The 26,525-nt window shown below is 35.1% G+C and overlaps 1 protein-coding gene and 1 long non-coding RNA gene across 2 annotated transcripts; one reads left to right on the top strand and one right to left on the bottom strand.

Annotated features, from left to right (window-relative positions):
- Nucleotides 1–10,346: 10,346 nt before the first annotated feature.
- On the bottom strand, nt 10,347–15,982 carry LOC146888818 (uncharacterized). Its single transcript, XR_014993469.1, has 4 exons — nt 15,841–15,982; nt 12,182–12,278; nt 12,017–12,088; nt 10,347–10,654 (listed from the first exon to the last, which is right to left on the bottom strand). It is a non-coding gene; the product is annotated as an uncharacterized LOC146888818 (long non-coding RNA).
- Nucleotides 13,810–16,850, top strand: LOC114186072 (mitochondrial phosphate carrier protein 3, mitochondrial-like). Its single transcript, XM_028074088.2, has 6 exons — nt 13,810–14,264; nt 15,045–15,406; nt 15,533–15,576; nt 15,884–16,098; nt 16,201–16,325; nt 16,425–16,850. Exons 1-6 carry the CDS (start codon nt 13,950–13,952, stop codon nt 16,495–16,497), a joined length of 1,134 nt encoding a protein of 377 aa, XP_027929889.1. The 5' UTR covers nt 13,810–13,949; the 3' UTR covers nt 16,498–16,850.
- The last annotated feature ends 9,675 nt before the right edge of the window (nt 16,851–26,525 follow it).

Genomic DNA, 26,525 nt, shown 5'->3' with positions numbered 1-26,525 from the left:
ACCAAAAATGAAAAAACCCTAAGTGGTGTTGTCCTTAGAATGTTAAAACTGAATTGAGAAGAAAAGAGTGCGCTGCTACTCTAAGGAAACCCTAAAAAAACATGGTCACATCACCACAGTTGCTTGTAATTACAAAACTGTCATTATGCCACTTAGAATTACAAAAATGCCACTATGGGCTAAAAAATGGTGACCTAGTGACGTAGACAAACTAAATGACATGACACAGACGTGACAATGATGTGGAAACACTATCTTCATCTTAAGATTAATGTCCAAGCTCCAAAATTTTGCTCCACAAAATACCTAAAAACAATTAGAAACAAAAATTAGACCAATTAATGCCAAATTACTCAAAATTCGGAATAATGGCCCAATGAAGCCCAATTGAGGAAAATGCACTAACAAAAGACAATTAAGCACTAAACAACCCTCAAGATGGGCACAAAAAGGCAATGAAATAAGGGCAAATAATGACTCATCAGTTGCAGTAGTTCTAACCAATGCTTATTGAATTAGTTGATTTATTTTTTAATCGACTGATTTCACTTAAGTGAAATAAACTGATTGATTTGAAAATCAACCTGTTGAATTTTGTAACAATTTGACTATTAAAGTTGTATTTTTCGAAAGAGAGGTACGAAGGACATTTTTTAGCGCGAAACCATTTTGGAAACTTGGGAAATCTCTCTCTTTCATGGTCATACAATTGTAGCTTGTGAAGATTGATCTTGGATCAATTCTTGGAGCTTTTTTGCTTGGTGTTTGAAGCTTGAAGAAGGTAGTTGTGGTAGGTAGGGTTGTACTACCGCTGAGGTTTGATCTTTCTCAAGCTTTGTGTGGGTGCCTGGTGGTTTTCTAGGCTTACAAGGGGTGTCTTGCTATGCTGGTGTGATTCTTGTGTGATCTAAGAGTCTTGTGTGCGTTTTTTCATATTTTGAAAGTGTAAGGGTGTAAACTTTGTAAATCTTTTGAAATAGTACAAAGTCAGACTCGGATTGCCTTGACAAACTAGATGTAGCTCAAGTTTGAGAGAACCAGTATAAAAATCTTGTGCATCACCCTTTTCTCTAACCATTCTCTCTTGCATAATCATTTAAAGTTTAAAGAATTGGATCTAAACCATCTTTTTAACATTCTTGAGTGTTTTGGCATTATCTGTAGCATTGATCATGTTTGTATAACTCATGGGAACCTGTCTTGACTGATCTTGTACATTGATCTTGCTTTAAATCATGAATCTGCATTTATGCATTTTTCCTAGTATTTTAGTCGAATGTTTTTCTGATTCAACCGATTGATTATATTAGTACTGCATTTGTGTAACAAAATCGATCGACTAACTCTGTTTTTGATCGGTTGAATGTGTACAGTCCAAAGGTGTTTGCATCCTTACTTGCTGGTTGGGTTGATTCAATTAAAGATAGTTTTTAGCCTTTAAAGATTGCTTAAATTTTTAACTAGCCAATTCAACCCCCTTTTCTTGGCATTTCAACCATTTCAAGACTTATAATTCCTATTTTGGAATAATAAGATGAAGTTGGGCTCTTGTGGATCTTACTTCGTCCACCCCTCTATTTAATTTCAACTCCTCCTCTTTATGAGGAAAAAAACACATGGAAGAATGGAAAATAGAGTGGGAATAGATCGAGAGCTTGTCTTGAAGGATGAAGCTAACATGGTGAATGATGCAGCGAACCATTATAAGGTACTTGAGTAGTTTCGTGTACTCCCTATATTCCGATCATATGAGCATGGCCACGTATTTGTCCATTTACCAATCTTAAATATTTAACATTGTGGAGATGAGAGTAATATTACTCATTCAATTGGAGGAAAATTTTAAAAATTTATCATTTGAGAAAATATAATCCCATTTTTAAAAGAAAATAAATTATTGTGATGACTTTTCACCTAATGATATTTATAGAGAATATATCATTATATATTTATATGTGGATGACATGCTAATCATGGATATATGCAATGAGATAATACCTAGAACAAGTTGCTTCTAGGATTTAACATTAAAATATAAGTTCTACGTGAAGCCAATGTGATTTTAAAAGTTAAAATCATAAGGAAGGGAGTATCCTAAAACAATATATGAGAATACTTACGAGTGAATATCTATTATCATTCCATTTTTCATTATTTTTCCTTTCTAAAAGTTTAGTTTTAGTTTAAATAAGTATTTGTATGTTTTTAATTAACTAGTTTTTATTACTTGCTTAGGAAAATTTAGTTTTCAATAAAATGTGGTAAATATGTTGGTTTTAATAGTATTTTGTTGCATTTTAGTTCTCTTCTTTTTAAGACTTCTTTTTTAGAATAAATTAGTTTTTAGGAGGCCCTTTCTTTTTGTTGTTCTTAGGTTTCAAACCCTTGACTCTATTTTTTTTCTTCTTTGCAGAACAGTCCCTACTTGAACCAGCCTCTCACTAATCAAAACAGATAGCTCAACCCAACAACAAACAAGCAAAACACACAACTCAATTAAGCATCCCTGCACTACACGAGCCAAATGGAAGATTATACGCGAATATGATACATGAGATCCTGGTCCGAGAGAATGGAGCCAACACTAATCGTGATGGATGGAGATGATTTGAACATCAAATTGGACTGAAAGCGTGGTTGATTCATGATGAACGAAGAATGAGAAGTCAAGCTGATCAAGGGCAAGGAAAAAGGGTTTTGAGATTGGCGATTTTGGATTCGAGAGCAAGGAGATAAGGTTAGGTTTTTCATGTTCTTTTCAGTTTTTCTTTTGGGGTTCAAAAGGGCAAATTTAGGTTTTTGTGAATGAGATCTAGAGACTGTGCATGAGAAACTTTTGTGGTGAGAGCTAGGGTTCGAGGTCCTTACGCGAGGGAGAGAAAGTGCACTATAAGAGGGTTTTCCATATTTGATGAGCACAAAGTGGCCTTCAGATATTGGATTTTTCCTTAGTATGTGAATAGTTCAATTTGGTTGATCGTGAGCATAAAGTGGTTGGGATTGCTAAGTGAGCTCCCTTTCACCATTTTAATTTTAGCATTTCTCTTGAACTCGTGTAATCCTCTTTCGATTTTGCCATGAAAGAAACCGTTCAAATTTCATTTTTGATTATCAATTTATGTTTCTACTACTTTACTCTTGCTTGAATTTTTATGTTTTAGCCTTAAATTTCTGATGCTTTTAAATTCCTTTAGTGCTTTCTAGTTTTCATTTCAGTTCTTGTTTCCGAGTCATTGATTTGATCTTGGGTAAGATCTACACACATCAATGGTTCCTTTTAGGGACTATGTGACCCCAAAGTGGGCACACATTATCAAGATGTCTTCTTGAGTGTAGAGAAATCCTTGTCCATTCACTACACTGGATTTCAATTTTAAGTTTACTCCATTGTATTAAGATTTTGCACCTATTTTACTTTTCTTGTCTACTTTAAATTCTTGTAGTAAATAGTTTATAGTCATATTTTCTTATTAGTGATTTTGGGAGGAAATTTCATTTTCATGCATAGTTAATTTGTGCATCTACATTAGTCTTATTCCTTTTAAATCAAAAGGTTGTCACTTGGATTTTGAGTGCTACCACTTTTGGTTTTACTAGTCATATTAATATTACAACTCTATTGTATTTCATGTGGTGCATATTCCATTCCGACTGGGCATTCTACGTGCATCTGAAATCCTTCATCACCATCTTACATCCATTCATTCATCTATGTTTTAACCTAATTTAGAGTATCTTTGCATCCACACACGTTCCACCTTTAAAGCTCTGTAGTGAATCAATTCTGATGTGAATTTGGGCTATAATTCTATTGTTGTTATATGTTGATTCACTATTGTCACACACTTGCATCTACATAAGTAACTCATGCCACATTTGCATTGCACAAGGATATGAACCTGTTTGCTTAAGTTATTTTGGAAGTTCAAATCTGTCTAGAGAACTTGAATTACATTTGGTGGTTGTTGATGCTTGAGAATTTAGTCTTCTCATTTGGAATGTATTTTTGTACTCAATCTCTCTTTTATGAATATGCATGACTAATTATTTATTGCCACTGCCACGTATTGACCATTGCTGTCACAGATGGGTTTAATGTTGCAATTTAGTTTCATGCATGCTTTTAGCTAATTCCACATGTGTTTGTCTTACATTTGATAAAAGAAACTTCGAATCTGCATATGCATTTTTCTTGCTATATTTTGGAATCATTTTGAGTAGCATTATGTATGAACATCTCCTGATTCACTGCTATCACAAAGCAAGTTCTGTTGTTGTATTATGCTGAAATCAATATTGTCATACTTCTTGGATTTTTGTTCTGTTTTATTTTATTGTCACCGATTGGTCTTTATTGATTCATCATCATGCTAGGTTCATATAAACCATTTGTGCACCCACGTTCTTTTACTATCACAGATCCAATTAGTGTTGCATTCATGGTGCTCTCATTCACTTTCATACTAGAATGCTTTATATTATTTCAACTTGCATTTTCATAAACTTTTCATGCCTTAAGCATTCATCTAGACACTTCTTCATTCAACATTTTAGTCAATTCACCATCCCTTATTCCATTAGAATTTACCCATGCATTGCATTCATGACATACGTACATTCATGCATTTAGTTTAGTTGTTAATTGAATAAAAATTTAGCACTTTCATTTAGTTTCTTTTCTTTATTTTATTCCTTTTTCCCCCACTTGTTTTCTTTTATTCCATTTTTAGCAAGATTTAATTATACAAGCTATGCTCGATATGGACCATTTCCTTGGATTTGATTTTGAGTGATTTTCCCTATACTTCGTTAGGGGGAATAATTTAGGTTTTGTTTAACTCTAAGCGCGACACTATAAAATTGAGTTAACAATATCCCTTATGATGCTAACTTTGAATTAAAGAAAAATATAGGAGACTTATTTTTCTCAACCTCAGTATGCCTAAATATTTGGGAGCTTACTATTTTAATGCATTTCTAAACCAGATATTGCTTATGCAGTAGGTAGATTGAGAAGATACACTTAATATTCTAATTAGGAATACTGAGACTTATGAGATATTTAAGAGATTTAATGGATTATGCCATTGAATATAGTGGATTTCCCGCTATATTAGAAGTGTACAATGATGCTACCTGGATCTCTAATTCAGACAAGACAAAATTCACTAGTGATTATGTATTCACATTGGGAGTAGTGTGATTACATGGAGATAATCTAGGCAAACATTATTGCTAGATCAGTAATGAAATATGAGTTTATTGCTCTTGAAATGATTGGTAGTAAAGTTGAGTAGTTGACGAACTTCTTAACTAACATTCCACTAGGAATGAAATGTGTTAATACATTGTGATTGTGAATCAACAATAACTATAACTAAAGAGTGGAACTATTTCCATTTACTGTGTGAAGTCAGAATGGATTTAGCAAATCCTCTAACAAAACCCTAAGAAGAAATACGATATTAGAAACATCGAAGGGAATGAGAATTGAGCCACTTGCAAACAAACAAGTGATGATAACCCAACCTTTATGATTAGAGATCCCATGAATAAGGTTCATATGGATAAAACAAGTCACTTGTTGGTTCTGATAACACTAAATTGAGTTAAAATCAATTTTTTCCATTCTTATGATGTGTGTGAAAGTGCTAGAGATTGCACTATTGAGAGGTTAAACTTTGTAATTAAAATTCTATATGGATAAGAATTTTAGGTGAAACAAAGTTTTAATGATTTTCATATCCCTTACGGATGTTGTGTGATTTGTAGCATACACTTGATGAAATAACCTATATGAATGTCGAGTGGGCCTGCTTGTATGAGATCTTGACATGATCTCTAGAGCACTCATGAATATCAGGCACACACATGACCTAACAAGTGCAACACAGTGATAACAACAAGAATTGTGAGGGTGTATTGTGAGATAAACCACTAACTCACACTAATTATTTCATGACCTTCTCACCTTTCTCTATCGTCACCACTTGGCTCTTAATGTAGCAATAAACAAGGAGTGTGTTTAATTGATTAACACGTGCTATAATTGATTATTACATAGAGACGTTCTAACTATTTTTTAAATTTTAGTTAAAATAATCAATTATCACCTTGTAATAATCGATTAAATGCAACAATATTAGTTTTAAATAAATGTTTTAGGAGTAGTATAGGTCTTGGCATGGACACATATTGACTAAGAAGAGTATTTTTCTTTTTTTCTTTTCATAACTCTTCATCAATCTTTGTTTACTTAAGCTTGGGAGGTTATTGTATAATATGCACTAAATCACTCAACAAACGAATGCCATATGCTTGACCACTCGACTACCAAAATGCACCTTGATATTTGACCAAGGCATATCTGTCTACTTATGAGACCGACGACATATTAGATGTACACTAGATCAAATCCCACTTTCTAGCTAATCATAAAACACCTCACTAAAATAGCTAATAACCCTCCATTTGTACAAAATCTAGCCACTAATCAAAGTTATTGAACTGATAATCAATTATTAAGTCACCCATTATAAGTTAGGTCACAAGAGATTTGGACCTATACAAAGCCCATAGGTAAAAAGCTAACCCCATAATAGTATAAATAATGCATAACCTCCATAGGTAAGGGACACATTTTATTGCATACTAATTGTTGGGTTGCATACAACTTAACTTAAGCATTGAAGTGTCTTTTGTAAGATCTCAATCACTCAAATATATTAAGATACACATTAAATGTAAACTTATCAATTCACATAAAGATCCGAATAGAAGATTAGATTAGTCTTAGGTTTTAAAGGTCTTATTTACTCTTATAAAAATACATGGAATAATAAAGTAAAGGTTTAATAGGTTTTTTGGTCACAATATTGGTGAGGTTTATTCAATGTGATCCCTTAATTTTTTTTTTTTGTTTGTTCTCAATTCAATCTCTATTTTATTTAAAAGGAGTCAATGTGGTTCATTCCATTAAATTGGTGTTGACAATGTTTAGAGGTTGATAACATGGCAATGTGAATGACAAAGTGACAATTCTAACCTCATTCATTGTATTGTTTTATTCCCAAGTTTACTTACCAACCAGAAACTCTATATTCCTAGCTAAAATTTTTTTCCTTTTCCCTCCCTTCATTTCCTTACCAGAATACCTAAATCACGGATCTCAAATAATTGTATTTTTTGTCCATGGTTAATGTAGTTCTAATGTCTTGGGTTGTGCCTTATTTTCTTTTTTTGGGTTCTGGGTTTATGGGGTTGGCATTGAGATTTAAGCCTAGTTTGTGAAAGACATTTGGTTTTACAGTAACTTTCTATTGACCCAACTTGGAGACTCTCTTGGCCACAAAAATAATAGTAGGAACAATCATGTTAGCACACACTTGCTTCTTGTTATTCTTGACAAATGTGACGACTTTGCATTAACAAGTAGTTGGGAACAAAAAATCCATGTGATGGGGTGATGAGGCTTAACTTCAACAACTCCTCTTACCTTGGCCTAATTTACAACGCTATGTGATTCTTTCCATTTGCTTTATTATCCTTCTTATGGTTTTGTACCCGTATTATTATTTAATCTCTGACTTGTTATTAAATTATTGCTTTTAAAATTATTGATTATTCTCTTGGTCTTGAAAATGAAATCAAAGTATGACAAAATATGGACAAAAAGTTTACTTTTTCCTTTACTTTCTCTCTCTCGACGAAGAATAAGTTTTCTGTACTAAAGAGGTAAATAAAAGTCATTGAATTGTCTTTTTTGCAAATTTATGTAATATATTTTTTAGATCTATTTTTTAGATTTTTTTTTTTATAAATGTTTTTTGTTTAATTTGGATAAGAATTTTATTGTTTTACTAATTTGCAAGATGTTGTTGAAAAGTCTAATCTCCAATCTCTATAAGTTCACTCTCCTCGACCATTTTTTCAATAACAAATTTTGCAAACTTGAAGTTCCAATTAACCAATTCATAGGCCACATTGAATAAACACATGTTGTGTTAGATAATTCTATAAATAAAAAGTTTACTTGAATATTTACACTGACTTTGGACGATGTTAACACCAATTTAATCATAGAATCACATTAACTTCTTTTAAATAAAATGAAAATTAAATTAAAAATAAAAAACCTAAAATATAGTATTAAATAAACCATAAATATTAAAATAAAGAAGTCTATTAAATCTAAAATACACCATTATATTTTAAATTTATGTATCATATTTTCTTTTTCTAATTGAATGAAAGATTTGAGAACTTTTTCTATCTAAAATGTTAATGAAAATATAAGAATGGAAAGGTTGATGATTCCAAAAGTATGACGAAAGAATATCCCACCACCGTCCCTTTTCGCCCGTCCCTCTTGACTATACATGCAACAACAAATACCATTCATTATTCTTTTAATTACGTGCGCACCACATTCAAATGCCTAATTCAAATGACCATATTCCTATGAAAAATAAAATCTTAGACTATGCTTATGGAAGAGAACCTGGCCATGGTATATTGCTTTCGCACACAAGGTAAGTATATAACTTTGTTTTTATTCAAATTTAAAAATATTAAAATTAAATTTTATCAATGTAATTTAAAATAATCATTAAAATATATAAAGAGATTAAATGATATAGTTATGAATTATAGTAATTATTACACCTTCAATATCTTTCAATTGCATAAATGATATAGTTATGAATTATAGTAATTATTACACCTTCAATATCTTTCAATTGCATAATTTATTGTTGAATTAACAATTCCTATCACCTTCATCATGACTAAAAAGAATTATCAATATAAAATTATTTAATATTCCATCTATACCCATTAAAATTGATATAGTATACAATTATTAAAATACATATAAATATGGACTATTTGATTACATTTTTTAAAAATTAATGTAATATGTAATTACAAAGTATGAAATTATATTATGTAAATATGAACTATTTGATTTTTTTTTTTCTAAAAGTAATTTAATATAACTATAAAATAAAAAAATTATATTCTATCAGAAGTTATTTAATTTGTTAGAGTTAGAGTAGCTTCACACGGTAAATATATAATTTTGTTTTGATTAAATTTTAAAATATTTAAATTAAATTTTATAAATGTAAATTTAAAATAATCATTAAGACTTATGGAACTCAAATATATATTAATCTAAATTGTGATTTTAATAATACAATTTATTAAAGTAAATGTATTGAATTATAATATGTAGGGGGAAAAATACATGATTATTCAATCACAAACTATCATATATAATAATATGTTTATACTTATTGAATAATAATATAACAAATACACTGAAAATCAAACTCAATCTAAATACGGATGGACTTATATTCATGTCATTATAAATAAATTGATCTCATTTTATTTTTCAAATCATTTAAATTATTTATATTTTAAAATAACATTATGTAAATATTAAATTATATAAATAGTTCTTTTATTTTTTAAATCTTGTTTTATCTAGTCCTTTATTTTTAAAATAATTAATTTAATCATTTAACATTCCAAATTTGTAATATACAATTACTCTTTTTATACAATGTTTAACATTACTACTATTAAATGATTTGAGTAATTTCATATACACTTTATGAATAACCAAATATTATGATAGATGCAAAATGGTTAATCCAAAATACATTTGGCTCAAAGATTAGCATATCTAAGGTTTCATTTAACATTTTTTGTTTGATAAATCTAAGAACTTAGATAAATTGAAACTTCGTATAATAATGACTCTCATCTCACTTTTTCATTTCGTGAAATTTTATAGAATCGTCAAATCCTAAGAGACAATTAAGAGTTGTGAAAGTACAATCATTACCAATTTTTTTATAGATATGATCACAATTAGATGGATATTTGCAACCTAGAAAGAAAAGAACACCTAGCCTAAAAAAAAAGAAAGAAATGTTACGGTACAGAAATGAAACTAAAATCTTCAAATATTCAAGTAAGAGTAGATAATTATCATTTCGTATATTTATATTGTTTCCGATATATTTTTTCTTGTTGAGTTATGTGTTTCTAATCTCATTATTCTATACTAACATAAACACATGCGGTATCGTGCTTGTGTATGCATTTTTCAAATATGTGTGATATTATAATATTGTAATGTTATTAAGTTAATATATAAACTAAAATTATATTTATTAAAAATAAAATAAAATATATGAGAACAAATGAAAAAATAACCATTGATAAATAAATAAGAAGAGAAGAAGCAAAGATAGCCGATTTTATAAAAAGCTTGTAAAAGTAACAGTCAATTTTTAAAAATTTAATAAACTATTATATTTAAAGGGTAAAATTAGTATTTTGATTTATCTAGCGAAAACTGTAACGTCCCATTTAATTTATAAATGCAATTAAAGGAAACGCCACACATAAGATAGCATAACAACGCAGTCCTGGGGTTCCCAACATCACCCCTACAAAACTAGGCACACCACGATGCCAAAAAGCAGGATAGCTGAATACGAATACAACTTAGAGTGTAGCGTAGAAATACAGAAGGAGATACATGGGCCATAACCCTAAATAAAACACAAGGAAAACTCCAGCCCAAATGGCTAAGCAGCGGAATCACCATTCGCCTGTTGACCATGAGAACCTCGCCCATCTGCTCCCATCAACCAAATTGATGATCATCGCAAGAGAGAACAGCCACATACATCATAACCATGCAATAAAACGGGTAAGCTAGAGCCAACAACATATTCATCATGCAGTCAAATATATTTTTCCTCATCTCATAACCACATAGCAACCACACATGTTATGACTCTTCATCCAATACACTACGACTCGACTCGACTCATCCGGATACGTATAACTTGGTCGGATTCAGCGGACGCTCGCACTTGTGGTGAATACTCCTGCTCGACTCTGAGCTGCTCATCTCCGAGCTATGTGTTACAAGTGTTACGATGAATCATATCTCCCTCACCACAAGGTTAGCCCTTAATGAATTTCAGGTCTCCTGCTACTCTCACCACAGGAGTCAGTCTGCTCTAAGTGAGACTAACTGGCCCCTTAGAGTGTCAGGATGCAGTCCTTACCTTGAATCCTTACCTAGTTATACAGATGGGGCACCACCATGGGCACCCACTAACAGGGGCCATGGAATTACGTCCCGACCACTGAAGCGCAACCCCAGAGGTCTCACGTAGAGACCTCAAGGAATTTACACGCTGACACGGACTAACAGTCAAAAATCAGCAATAAGAGAATATTGAATTATATTTTTCAATTCCATAACAACCCTTGAAGTTTAATCCTCATATCAATCACATCTCAAATCCATACCTCCGATCATCACCACCCCAATGAGTCTGGGGCCTAGTCTCATGTCAATATCATGTTCCTTTAATTTCAAACCACACATTCATTTCTCACGTTAAGCCTCATACCAACCCATTCATCCACAATTCATGAATCATGCCAAAAATATACTTCATGTTCCATTACATACATGTTCATCATCATACAATCATACTCAACCAACATGGATCACTCGAGAAGCATTAAACATCCAAATCACAGCACTGTCTCGCCCAGCATCTCGCTCAGGCTGAGGGGTCTCGCTCAGGCGAGACGTGCTCGCTCAGGCGAGCCTCGCCCTCGCCTAGGCGAGAGCGCCAAAAACTAGGGCATGGGCAACACGGGATCTCGCTTAAGCGAGATCCCTCTCGCTTGGGCGAGTTGCCTGCTCGCTCAAAAATTGAGCGAGCCGCCTGGGCGACTTTTCACGCAAAAAAACTTAGGCGAGCTCCCTGTTTCATCTCGCCTAGGCGAGATGGACTCGCTTGGGCGAGATTAACAGGTCTCGCCACTGTTCTTCGCTGTACCGCCATGTTTTCTGGCCAAACAACACATACAAAGCGTTTCACACATCAAAACGACAGATTCCAACCATACAATGTAACAACCAACACAAAAACAGTTCTAAAAGAGTCGAAACTAGAACCCTAACTTCCCGTACCTGGAAATAGGTTCGTACAGGACCTTCGACGCGTAACCAAGGAGCACAGCAGCTCTAGGGCCCAATTCGCAACTGGAACAGTGGGTAAAACGAGTTATAAAAGAGTCTCCACTGTTACTGTGAAAGCTATACAAAACAGAGGCGGTAAGGGTTAAGGGTACTTACGTGAGCAGAACAATGGCCAAGCTAAACGTAAATCTGAAGAACGTTGGAACCCTAGCAGAGCTCTAGTGCGGAAACAGGGAAGGAGGCGACTGCGAATCTGAGAATGCAGAAAGTGTGAGTGTTAGGGCAACTGAAACAGGTTTTTATCCTATGGGCCGGCCTTTAGGCCCAATACTGTAAGGCAGCCCACTAACTTTTAGGGCAGGAATAAAAATGGGTCTTACAAAAACACAGGCGCGGCAACGCCTGTGTGTTCGCTTTTTTATGTAGGTATATGTATAATATTAAGAATAATCAATGACAATTTATGATGGGTATACTACGTAGATTGGTTGAAAAAGAAAGCAGTAAATTACTAATTCGTAAGATTGTGTATCAACTAATATTTAATACATTTGATCAAGATTTGGGGTTAATGAATTATATGTGATGGAGTCCATGGTAGTTATCTATAAATATACAAACTATTTTAGTAGGTGTCTATAAATATACATTCGTTAAAAAACTAAAATATATATTTACTACATACATGATGTAGAAAAAAAATTAGTAAATGAAAGTATCATACATTTACATCCTTAACCATTTCTTTAATTGAGAGGCCAAATAAAGATTGATGTCTAGGACCCGTATACAACTGCTACTTGAGATGCAGTTGGAAGATTATATTGTGGTTGATTCGCAAGGCGCTCTTTAATGAGTTAAGAACATATCTGAATATTTGGTTCTTGAGCAAGTTGTCGAAATACATGCACAAAAGGATTGCACCAGTGTAATATTTGTTGCAATTTATGAACAATAATTTGATGAAGTTGAGGGTTTTTCAACATTCTATTTTGTAATTCATGTTCAGTGTCATAAATGTACAATTGCAAAAACCGGGGTCTGGACCCATCATTTGGATAAAATCCTCTTATCCTATCATAGATTTCACCTTTAGCACGAAAACTATATATACCACGACCATTTGCTAGTTTCATCCATATGAACACCAAGAGAAGTGAATGAAAAGACATGATTGTAACTTCTTATATTTGTCTAAAATGTCTACTTTCATATGTTTGATATGAAAATATTTGAAGCAGCTCATGTGGAGGAGGGACACGTGGATGTAACACTTTTCCACCAGAGCAACACATATCACGTGATTCATGATAAAATAATTGTGCATGACAATGTAGACATGTAGTTGGTGTAGGCAATTCAAATTTGAGCAACAGAACCATATTTGAAAAATTTCTAGTACTATTATGTGTTCGAGGGAATTTATGTAGCATATCTACATTATTGTGATAAATTGGAAGAATAATAAATAATGTAGTATTATAAATTGCAAAAGTATTAAAAGTGCATTATTATAGCACAACATGTATTAATTATGGTAGGAAAAAGATACTAATCAGGTTCAATGGTACCAAAATGAATATTAACTATTGATGGAAATAGTTTACTAACCAAAAAGAATATTAACCAGGTTCAATCAGGATTTCATTCTCCTATATTCTCTCATTTCTAAACAGTTACTGTTCCATTTCCCAGAGTGTCAAGACGGTAATTCAGATAGGTTAGTGGGGGCATTTTCTCTCTGCACAAAAATGGCACCAACAATATAAAGTAGTCGCAAAGAGAAGCCAAGATCTTGGAACCAAACGCAGAAGAGGCATTGGAAAAATTATAGAGAGAGATCCTTTCCTTCTCTCTCGCTTTCCTTTGACGCTTCTGACCCTTTTCCCTTTGTCTGCGTCTTTCTCATCTATTCTCTGACCTAATGGCTATCTCCGACTCTTCTTCTGGCCGCAACTCTCTCATCCCCTCCTTCCTCTACTCCTCTTCCTCCAAGACGCTTCCACTCCACCGTATGCTCCACTCCACCGCCGCCGCAGCCGCCGCCGCACCTTCGGCACCGCCGGCAAACCTCGATGCCGGATCGCGTGGCATCATGATTCCCTCTCCTAGCGAGTCACGCAAGATCGAGCTGTACTCTCCCGCCTTCTACGCCGCCTGTACTGCCGGTGGAATCCTCAGCTGTGGCCTTACTCACATGGCCGTCACTCCTCTTGACCTTGTCAAGTGTAATATGCAGGTCTCTCTGTCTATCTTCCTGTCTCTCTATTTCTCTTTATCTCTATGTATTTTGTTTATCACGATCTGACTTGTTGTTCTTAGATTTAACTGTTTTCGCTCGATTGTGTGTTGTTTTTGCCACTTGTCTTCGTTTTTGTTAGATCTGTGATTTTCTTTGAAGTATTTTCCGGTATAAGGTCGTGATTATTATGTCTTGGTTAATTAGATCTGCTAGGTCTGGCTGTTTGTTTAGTTGAAAAATCGTTAGCCTCGTATGTCGTTTAATTTCTGGTCTATTTCGTCTTTTTTCTACTTTATGATATATGCTATTCATGTATTTCTAGTTTAGTGAGTCTACCATGTATTTTTGGATTTTGTAGCTGTAGTAGCGCTGTATTACGTTGAGGTGCTGAGTATTATTCCGCGTGGGAATCATATTATTCGTTAGGCACATAATTAGGTGAAGAACATTGAAGTTTGGTACATTATGAAGTGCGGAATCTGTTATTAGTGTTGTGACGTTAAGGATCCAGGTCCTCTAGAATAGGTAATCTCGGTGGTTGATAATAAAATTTAGTTGCTGATATTGCTTGCACTTGCACGTGAATAGCATATTATGGATGTGTTAGAATATCAGGAATTAGTTTTCTCATAAACTATTGATGTTTATTGTCTTTGTATTCTTTAGAGGAGACTGGGCCTACAGTCAATAGCTTGTGCATACCAGTGGAATTGAAATTGGAATTGTTTACTTATTTTTACTTGGATTTATGTTTTAACGTTTACTTGTTGATTTCAGATCGACCCTTCTAAGTACAAGAACATCACGTCTGGATTTGGGGTTTTGCTTAAGGAGCAGGGCTTCAGGGGATTTTTCCGTGGTTGGGTGCCTACCTTGCTTGGTTACAGTGCCCAGGGTGCTTGCAAATTCGGATTCTACGAGTTCTTTAAGAAGTATTATTCTGATATTGCTGGCCCAGAGTATGCTAGCAAGTACAAGACCTTGATTTACCTTGCTGGTTCCGCTTCTGCTGAGGTTATTGCTGATGTTGCTCTTTGCCCCTTTGAGGCTGTGAAGGTCCGTGTCCAAACACAGCCTGGCTTTGCTAGGGGTTTGGCAGATGGGCTCCCAAAATTTGTGAGATCTGAAGGAACCTTGGGGTATGCTTACAGATACTGTTAACTCCTATAATTGTTTGGCAGAGGATGCGTTTGAAATCATACTATGTTGGTCTATTATTGGATTTAAGATTAGCATGTGATCTATTGAATGTCTTGTGATTTCAGGCTGTACAAGGGAATAGTGCCTTTGTGGGGACGACAGATTCCATGTAAGTTGGCCCATTATATAATTTGCTTTATAGTTTAGTGCCCCCTAAATTGCTGTTTGTGCATTGTTCAGTATTTCTTGAGATGCTGGACTAGCGGTTTTTGTTGGTACTTCAAGAGTTCATGCCCTATTCTGGGTGGTTGCAAGTTTTTGGTTTTCAACACCAATGTGAATATTGGTGTTGAAGTTACAAATTTTGTGCTGTATTGTTTGACCATTGTTTTATATACATTAAATTGTAACTTTATATAAAAGGTCCAGGTACCTGATAATATGACTTGTATGACATAAAAAGTTCCTTCCTGCAGACACAATGATGAAGTTTGCTTCATTTGAGACCATAGTGGAGCTTATCTATAAGCATGCCATTCCTACACCAAAGAATGAGTGCAGCAAAAACCTGCAACTCGGTGTCAGTTTTGCTGGTGGATATATTGCTGGTGTGCTTTGTGCAATCGTGTCTCATCCTGCTGATAATCTTGTCTCTTTCCTGAACAATGCTAAAGGAGCAACAGTTGGTGATGTGAGTGGCAGACTTGGTGCCATTGTTGTGTAGTTGTCTCTAATTATATCTGTTCATCTGTTCATATCAATTTTCTTTAATGCTATATATCATGTAATGCAGGCGGTGAGTAAGCTTGGTTTGTGGGGTCTCTTCACCCGTGGTCTTCCCCTCCGTATTGTGATGATTGGAACTCTTACTGGTGCCCAATGGGGAATATATGATGCTTTCAAAGTCTTTGTTGGGCTGTAAGTTTACACAATTGCTATTATATGATACGGTTCCACACTTCGTTATATGTTTCGTTATTTATATGATGTGCTAATGAACATTTCCCACCTTCCCAGGCCAACAACTGGTGGTCCTGCTCCTGCTGCTGCTCCAGCTGCAGCTCCTGATTCTGGGCTAGCAAAGGCGTAAAATGTCCAGTGATGAGACACTCAATAGTTTGTTTACGAAAGTTAGAAGGCAGTGAATAGGAACCATAAATAATCAGAGGACTGAAGTTGCTTGGGTGGAACTCAAGCTTCGTTGGATAATATTCTTTTCAAGTTCAGACATTGTTTCCATTTTTATTGTATGAGTATGTCACATTTTTGGGAGGATGGTTTTGCTCGCATCCTTCCCGTTTTCTGAGAACTTTGTAGTTAGGAATGATATAATTTTGCATGTTAGGTTCGCCACATGCCATTGCCAACCGGGAATACACATTTCTTTCTTTTATTGTCCGTGCAATAAGCACAGACGCATATGCAATGCCGAGTTTGAGATCATTTTTATTTGTTGTTTCTTGCCTGGAAATTGTCAAATTGCGATTTATATTAATTCCATACCATACGTTAACTCTTGCAATGATCTCGTTTCCATGCCAGATTCCTAGTTAGCTTCTATCCATTTATTCCTGAAACAGTACTTTGGTAGATTGGTTCTGTTGGCTGTTGCTATATTTGATTGGAATACAGGCACACATGTCATAGTTCTAAGGCTTTCAAGCCTATTTTTTTGGAAAAAACCATGGAAAAGTGATTGGTCAAATTTGTCGCGCCGTGGTTAACACTTGTTTGGTTGGGAAGATGGTTGAACAAAAGAAATACGATGGGGGTGTTTGGTGGTAGAAGAATAGCAAATAAATTATATAATTACAGATTTGATTCCGTAATTTTTTGGTTTAATTTAATTTGGTCTTCATAATTTTGGTTGGTTAAGTTTAGTACGGGTTCAATTTGGTCATTTTTGTTGAGGTAGAGTTAACACATGTTTGTATAAGATATGTGTCAAGTTGTGAAATTTTTATTTATTTTTTTCTAAAAATTTATAATCGACCAATGTGTCATGTTATTGTCGTGCCATGTGGTAGTTTATAGTCATGTGTAAATATTAAAATTATATATCAAATCACTACACTTAAATATTCACATAAGGCAAATCAATCAGAGGCACAAGAACATCAAAACTTGATGGTGGTTGTCCCTAGCCAACCATACATGTGTTTTTCAAGCTACTCACAAGTCAAAATGCCTCTAAGATCAATCAAGATCTTCAAAACACGAGTTGTAGTTGTGTATTAAGAGAGAGAGAGTTTTCCAGAGAAGAATAACAGTTTCGTGCACAAAAAACTTATATTCATACCTCTGCTCGCGAAAACACAACTTATATAGTCTGATTTAAGTGAAAACAATTGATTGAACTTTTCGTACCGTCAGCTGATTTCACTTGATCTTAAGTGAAATCAGTCGATTGAAAAATAATTCAATTGACTGAATGCATTTATACCAGAAACTATATACAACAAGCCTTTTAACCTGTTAAAACCCATTTTAACACATTAAAAGAGACACACTAAGGCACACAAGACATCCAACCTATGTCATATAGCCTACCAACATGATACAACACTAAACCATTACATTTAACATGTTATTTTTAGATTTAACACACTAAAACATGATATTCAAGAGGATCTTCATCAATCTTCATCAAACACCTATGATCTTCATGCACATGGCTTTATCAATTCTTTGCTTCAAGCTTGCTTGTGTCAACAATCTCCCTCTAAATTGATGAAGCCAACATCCTCGAGTTGAGTTGATGAGCTAAGTTCCATGGAGAAATCTGAAAAAGTTTTTGCATACAAGATACCAATATTCCAAACACACAACCAAGCAAGAGAACACAAGCATACATACATATCACATATGCATATGCTCCCCCTATCATTAGTAATATGATTTAACTTCAGATTTTAGATTAAGTTTGTAGTATTATATGATTCCAGCAGATTTGTTTCAGGTTTTCGAATTTTAACACAATTTTACTCATTTTCACTCATTTTTCTTCCCTTTTGGATTCATCAAATGAAAGTAAATGCACAGATCATTTTGGAAAGAGGAAAATTTTCATTAAAACAATAACATAGGGGTGTATCAAGGCAGCTGATACGAATACAAGCACACCATAACAGAAATAGAAATAACAGATACATCATGAAGCTGAAAACTAATATAATCAGTCGATTGAAATGAGAAAATAGCTGATTAAAAAACCGGAACAGACAGACAAACACACAAACCGCATCACGAAAATGCGATGCATGACCTATGAGCCATCCCCTTCATTTATTCCTAGGATTGTCCCTGTTGTAGATATTGGAGAGAAAGTCATTGAACATTATGCAACTGATCATCCAGGTCTTGGAACCTTGTTATGCAATAAGCATGGTGTGCATTTTGTGCCATGTTGAGGTCTTGCAGCTGGTTGAGAACCATTCTCTCAAACTGGGAGTATGCAGTTCCAGTATTTTCAGGAGGGTTATAAAGCATAATTGCCATGGGCTATGGTTCATCTTCCCCTTGGTTTCCTCCACTAGTTCCCGCTTCATGGTCATTTGCTCCAACTTCAATATTTACACCTTGATCTCCTTCAACCAGCCAAGTGTCGCCTATCTTGGTGAATCTCATCTTGTGCATATTCAGTGTAGAAACATGATTTAGAAGTCTAATAGACTCCTCAAGCTCTCCTTCCACATGCACACCAAAATGCTCAATGAACTTGGAGATAAGCACCACATATGGAAGCTTGAAATCCGTTAGCCCTCTTTGCCTTCATCATGTGGTCATGAATTGTGTATGTCCAGTCCACCATCACACCATTTTGAATGTAGTACATCACCACAAGATCACCTTCATTCAAGGTTGCATGATTACTCCCCTTAGGCATGATGATTTTGGTCACCACCATAGCTAGCAACCTTTCCTCCACACGAAGCCTTCCCACATGGAAGTTTCTAGTTTGCTCACCTTGATTTCACACACATTGGTTGAAGTATTGCACTTTGTTGAATTCATCCATTGCACTAGTTTCACCTTTGCGAACTTGCACACCTCTTTGCCTTAGGCCAACCATATCCTTCCATGTTTGCCTATTGATTTCCATCTCCACACCTTTGACACTTGTTATGAGAATGCCATTGCTGGACTTGAGGTTGGCATAAAACACCTTCGCCAAATCCGGATAAACCTTGCCCAAAAGTTCAAGGAATGTCTTCAATTTTTGAGCTTTGAGATGTTGCTCAAGGTTGCTAAAGTTCTCTGCCCTTATCCATGACATGCAAATCAACTTAGGATGAATGATTTGCTTCTTATTGATCTCAATCAAGAAGGTCTGAATTCTGTCTTCATGGCCTTCAAACCATACCTCAAGCCTTCCTTGATTCATGGCATTTGGAGAGGATGGAGTAGGTGGGGTAGAGCTTTCATCATCCGAGGGGGCTGTTCGTGATCTTCTAGACATGGTGAATTGTAAGTTTGGCTCTTACTAGCAAATGAGAATGCCAATGCATGATGCTTATGCAAGTATTTATAGAATCAGCATGTTGACTTTCAGAATCAGTCAATTAAATTGTGTAGATATTCTGTTTTCAATGCAGTACATGAAATCACAAAAATTAAATGTGAGGGAATCAGTATCAGAGATGTAGTGATGTGTTTCCCATGCTGTTTTATGAACAATCGACTCACAAACAGTGCACAACTAATGCATGCTCATTGGAAATTATGCAATTAAAGCACTTTATGGTCAATGCAATCTAAAAATTTGATTTTAGCTGATGTAATAGGTGTTGCATACTACCACTACAGTCCAAAAACAGTCATGTGATGCATATTTTGACTAGGTCAATCAATTAAAATCAATTCAAGCAAATCCATATCAGCATAAGTGATTTTGACACAAAAATACAGAGTTACTCGACTAAAATTGTACCAGAAAACTGATTTTTGGTGTAGTGACATTTTTAAGTGAACTCTATGTGTTAAATTTGCCGTTTTAGCTGACTAAAAATTTTAGATTACACGAAATTCACACTAGACCAATTTAAATGAAATATATGTGCTGTTTTGTGAGAATTAATAGATTAAAACAGTTCCAGAACACAAATTATACAAATTTTGACAGTTTAAGTGAAATCTATGTGTTGAATTTGCCAATTTAGCTGATTGAAAGTCCGACAGTTTTCAAATTATGCAGATTTTTATCATTTTAAATGCAGCACACACATGATCTAATAAGATTAACAAGCCAATTGATTTTTAGTTTTCACAAACATGATTTCAATATCACCTTTTTGAATATGATCTCTTATGAAATGATGTCTGATTTCAATGTGTTTAGTTTTAGAATGCTGAATTGGATTCTTAGTTAGGTTGATTGCACTTGTATTATCACAATAAAGAGGTACCTTCTCTAGCTTTACACCATTATCCATAAGTTGATGCTTCAACCATATGCTTTGAGCACATGCATGTCCAACTGCTATGTACTCAACCTCAAGTGTAGAGAGTGCTACACATGTTTGCTTCTTGCTATTCCATGAGATTAGGCTTGATCCAAGTAGATGGCGTACCACTTGTGCTTTTCCTATCCAATTTGCACCTTGCATAGTCAGAATCTGAAAAATCACTAAGAATAGTGTTAGATTCATTAGGATACCATAGTCCCACATTAGTTGTCCCTTTAAGATACTTAAGGATCCTTTTTGCAGCTTTGAAGTGTGATTCCTTTGGATTGGATTGAAACCTTGCACACAAGCAAACACCAAATTGTATATCCGGCCTACTAGCGATTAGATATAGCAAGGAACCAATTAACCCTCTATATTTGGTTGAATCAACTTGTTGTCCAGCTTTATCTGCATCCATAAGGCAATTTGTAGCAATTGGAGTGGCAGTCTCTTTGCAATCCTCCATTTTGAACTTTTTCAGTAGATCAAAACAGTATTTTGACTGGTTTAAAAATGTCCCATGCTTGAGTTGCTTCACTTGCAGCCCTAGGAAGTAGATTAGCTCACCCATCATAGACATCTCAAATTCTCCCTGCATAGCTGCAACAAACTCTTCACACATGGAGTTATTATTTGATTCAAAGATTATATCATCTACATATACTTGAACAAGTATTACATCACTTGCATGCTTTCTAATGAAAAATGTTTTATCAATAACACCTCTAGCATATTCTTTAGATAAAAGAAAGTTGCTTAACCTTTCATACCACTATCGTGGTGCTTGTTTCAAACCATACAAAGCCTTTTTCAATTTGAAAACATGATTAGGATAGAGGTGATCTTCAAAGCCAGGGGGTTGTGATACATACACTTCTTCATTTAAGAAACCATTCAAGAATGAACTTTTCACATCCATTTGAGAAAGTTTGAAGTTATACATGCATGCATATGCTAACAATAACCACACAGCTTCTAGCCTAGCTACAAGTGCATATGTTTCATCAAAATCAATACCTTCCTCTTGATTATAACCTTTAGCAACTAGCCTAGCCTTATTCCTAACAATGTTACCATTTTCATCCATTTTATTCCTAAACACCCATTTTGTACCAATCACATTCGTTTCATCAATTTTAGGAACAAGAGACCACACATCATTCTTAGTGAATTGATTAAGTTCATCTTGCATAACAACAACCCAATTACTATCACATAATGCATCATTCACATTCTTAGGTTCAATTTGAGAAACAAATGCAACATGTTGAATGAATGCAAGTTTGCGTCTAGTGGATACTCCCTGTTCTATGTCACCAATTATGTTGTCCTTTGATAATTCCTTAGGTTCAATCCACTCCTTGGGTAAGTTACTGTCTGCAACTTTTTCAGTCAACTGAATTTCCTATTCAGCTGACTGATCTCCTGCAGCAGATTCCAGTTTTGTAGCAATTTGCTTTTCCTGCACTGATTCTTCTTCATCTGCAATCTTAGGCACATGATCTTGCAATTTTGGGTTAGTTTCATCAAATACAACATGCATAGACTCTTCAACAGTCATCAATATCTTATTATAGACTCTATATGCATGACTTTATATAACATAGCCTAGAAAAACACCTTCATCCGCTTTTGCATCAGATTTGCCAAGACTTTCTTTAAAAGCATGGAAAGTGTCAGTTTTGGCAGCTAAGAACAAAGTCCATGTGTACCTAGAGAGAAATCATCAACTATGACTAAGCCACCAAGGCTCATGGTTCGAGATGGACCAAATAGATCCATGTGAAGCATCTCTAAAGGTCTTTCAGTTGAAACAACATTTTTAGGTTTAAAAGAGACCTTGGTCGGTTTTCCTTTTTGGCATGCTTCACACACTCTATCCTTTTCAAACTTGAGTTTTGGTAGTCCTTCAATGAACTATTTTCTGTTTAGCCGATTAAAATGCTGCATGTGTATGTGACAAAGTCTCCTATGCCATAACCAAGTGTCATCCTCTTTTGTAAGCAAACAAGGGATGTTAAATGATGCATGATGCAAATAAAGTAGATATATATTGTTGACTCTTTTTCCTATCAAAACAATACTACCATGTGCATCATATATAAAACAATTATTTGGTTCAAACATGACTTTAAAGCCTTTGTCACATAATTGACTTATGTAAGATCCATGAAAATTAATTAATTAAATAAATAAATAATTAATAAATGCGGGTAGTGAAAGCTTTTATGGCATTAAATATTGATTGATATGACGTGAAAAAGTACTAACTTAAATGGTTGGGAGTACTTGATTGTGTGAGAGGACTTAGGTTTAAGTCCTATGTATGCCATTTGTGTGTTATTTAATTATTATTGTTTTTAATAATATGTTTAAGCATGTTTAATGATGAGAGAACTATAGAATTATATTAACCATCACAAAACATGAATTGGTTGAATGGTTGTACATTGATTTGGCAATGGCATAGTTATGGGTTCAAACCTTGGTGAACCCAAATCAAACTTTCTTTTTGCCAAAATTTCCCTTGGCATGAAGGTGAAAGGGCATGGAAACCCTAGATGGCTAAGGAGCAGCCAAGAATGGTTGTAAGACCCATGAAATTTAATTAATTAAATAAATAAATAATTAATAAATGCGGTTAGTGGGAGCCTTTATGACATTTAATTCTGACATGTATGACGTGGAAAAGTACTAGCTTAAGTGGTGGAGAGTATTGGATTGTGTGTGCTATTTAATTTATAATTATTTTTAATAATTATGCTTGATCATGTTGAGTGGTAATATCATTATAAGAGTTATCATGAAATGTGAATTGGTTGAAGGATGGCTCATTGAATTGAACGTTGGAATGGTTATGGGTTCGAACCTTGGTGGAACCAAATTAAACTTTCTTTCTGCCAAAATTTCCTTTGGCGTGAAGATGAAAGGGCAAGGAAGCCCTAGCAACCAAGGGGGTTGGAAAATCATCATAAAAGGGGAGCGGGAACCGTACTTTTATTTTGTGTTGTTAAATGGTATGAAATGTATGAAAAATTGGACGTATATAACTTGCCTATATCATGTAATTTTCGTGTTTCTGGAATTTTCTAGAAACCGCCAAGGGACTCATCCTTTTTTGGGTTATTTTTGGGGTTCCAAAGATGGAACCGCCAGGTGACGCGAGTCAATTTGGCTCAATTTTAGTGTTTTGGGGTTTCTGGGTTTAGTCATGACTTAAGTTGTGTGGTTTCATCCAACTAAAATGTGGCATGCACAAGCTTTGGCAAACTGGAGAAGAATGGATAATACTGGGATTGATGAGATTGCACACGCGATTCATCGAATGGTGGATGCAGTGTAGCCTAATGCAGCACAACCCAGAGCCAGAGTTGTACCTACTCGATCCGTGACTATGGAAGATTTCATGAGGCACACGCCAGCTAAGTTCATTGGCAAGGCCACTCCAGACGAGGCAGATGCATGGCTGAGGAAGTGTGAGAAGATATGTCGAGCGATTGGGTGCACTAATGCACAGAAGTTGACCTTCGTCACATTCCTTCTTGTGGCAGACGCTGAGTACTGGTGGGTGGGGATGCAATAGCTAATGTAGACCCGCGAAGAGCAGGTGACTTGGGCTAACTTCAGAGTACGATTCTAGCTGTTTATGGGTTACTTTGGATTCGTGGAAAGGGTGTGAGAACCTTTAACTAATCAAATGAAGGTGATTAATTATGAAATTCACGAGATGATAATGGAAACTTTGAGGTTTTAGCAAACTCTCATCTTAGGGTTTGAAAACTTGAGAATTTATGAGTTAAGAATAGAGTGCGACTCGAATTAGATTGGAACTTGAGTATTATATGATAATTGTCACTCGAATACAAATAAGGGTGCAAATTATGTGATGAATTGGTCAATTTTGGGTGAAAGGGATTTTTAGGGAGTTTTCACAGGTGCTAAATTCTGGAAAATTTCCAGAATTATAAGTACCGCCTGGTGGCACGGGACTTGCCGCCAGGCACCAGCACAATGACGGCGATAATGCTTGGTTGGGATGGCAGGCACTAGGGTGGGTTCTGGTGCAATTTTATTTGGAATTGGAAGAATTGATTTGGGGATGTCCTTGGGTAAAAAAGGATGGAATCTTAATGCATAACTTAAAGTAGGTGCTTAAAACGTAGAATTTGGATGGTATCAATTTATTTAAGAATGCTTATATGAAGTGTAATATAATGTAAATTTTGGTTTGGTAAGCTAATGTTTTGAATGTGAGTGGAATTGGCCAAGATGGATGTGTGGGGTAATTTGGTTAAGATATGGATGGTGTGTCATGAGTCTTAGGCTCCTATGGGTAAATAATAGTGTACCAAAGGTATGAGGTTAATAGTGGTATATGGTAAAGTTGGAAATGTTGAATTAAGCACGGTGATTTATTGGTAAACTTAGGTTGGCCAACTTAAATGGAATTGGTAAGTAAACATGTATAGGTATAAAATGAAGTTATTAATCATATGGAAATATGATGGAACTGTGATATATGAGTCATCACGGGTGCTGGGATTACCTAATTTAGAGACCAAGAGGACTCACAATGATTAGAATAGTGTGGAAAGGGTCTGCAGTGCAATCAAACCAGTAATTGTGCAACTACTGGTGTGGCGCCTGGCGATAGCTAGAAAACAGTGGGGTCCTAGTGCGAGTGGTGCCTGGCGGAAAAGGAGGTCCTGCCAGGCGATAGCTGCAGAATCAGTGGGTTCCTGGAATGCGTGCGCCTGGCGGTGTGGGTTGTCCCGCCAAGCAGTATCTACAGTGTTGATGGATCGGAGGCACTACGCGCCTGGCGGTACGTGTCCCCCATTAGGCAATTTTTGTAAGACCCATGGAATTTAATTAATTAAATAAATACTTAATTAATAAATGCGGGTAGTGGGAACCTTTATGACATTAAATGTTGATAAAGGTGACATGGAAAAGTACCAGCTCAAATGGTTGAGAGTACTTAATTGTATGGAGAGGACTTGGGTTCAAGTCCTATGTATGCTAATTGTGTGTTATTTAATTATGATTTTTTAAAATATGATTGACCATATAATTATCGAATTATATTAGTTAGCAAGAAGCATGAATTGGCTTGGTGGTTTAGCATTGACTTGGCATTGGCATGGTTGTGGGTTCAAACCTTGGAGAATCCAAATTAAACTTTATTTTTGCTAAACTGAGTTTTGGCTTGAATATGAAAAGTTGAGGAAAACCCTAGTTGAATGGCAACCTAGAGGTGGCTGAAAAACAGTCCATAATGTAATAATGAATGACAATAAAAACCCACATTAAACCATTTTCGTTTTTATGCCATTAACCCACATTAAGGCACCATTAAAAGGTAAAATTTAGGTTAGGAGAAAGGTTTTGCAAGGATGCCATTGAGGTGAGAGAACAGAGCACGAAAATTAGAGAGTGGTGAGGATTGAGGGAAGCTTTGGGGATTGAATTGAGAAGAACCAAGGAGGGTCTTTGGTGATCAAGGGAGAACTTTTCAAGTGTCAAAGTTTAGCAAAGGAAACCAGGTTAGGGGAGTTTTAATCGTTAGTTTTAAGTTTAAGAAAGATTGCATGAAATGTATGTTGAATTGAACACACATGCTTTGCTTGTTTCGTAAAATTTTAGGTTTCTGGAAATTTTCCAGAAACCG

This window comes from Vigna unguiculata, chromosome 1, assembly GCF_037176805.1.
Source record: "Vigna unguiculata cultivar grain cowpea cultivar isolate G323 ecotype 2 chromosome 1, ASM3717680v1, whole genome shotgun sequence".
In the NCBI taxonomy this organism is placed as follows: domain Eukaryota; kingdom Viridiplantae; phylum Streptophyta; class Magnoliopsida; order Fabales; family Fabaceae; genus Vigna; species Vigna unguiculata.
The sequence above is the reverse complement of the archived record's forward strand: the minus strand, read 5'-3'. Positions and strand labels throughout refer to the sequence as shown.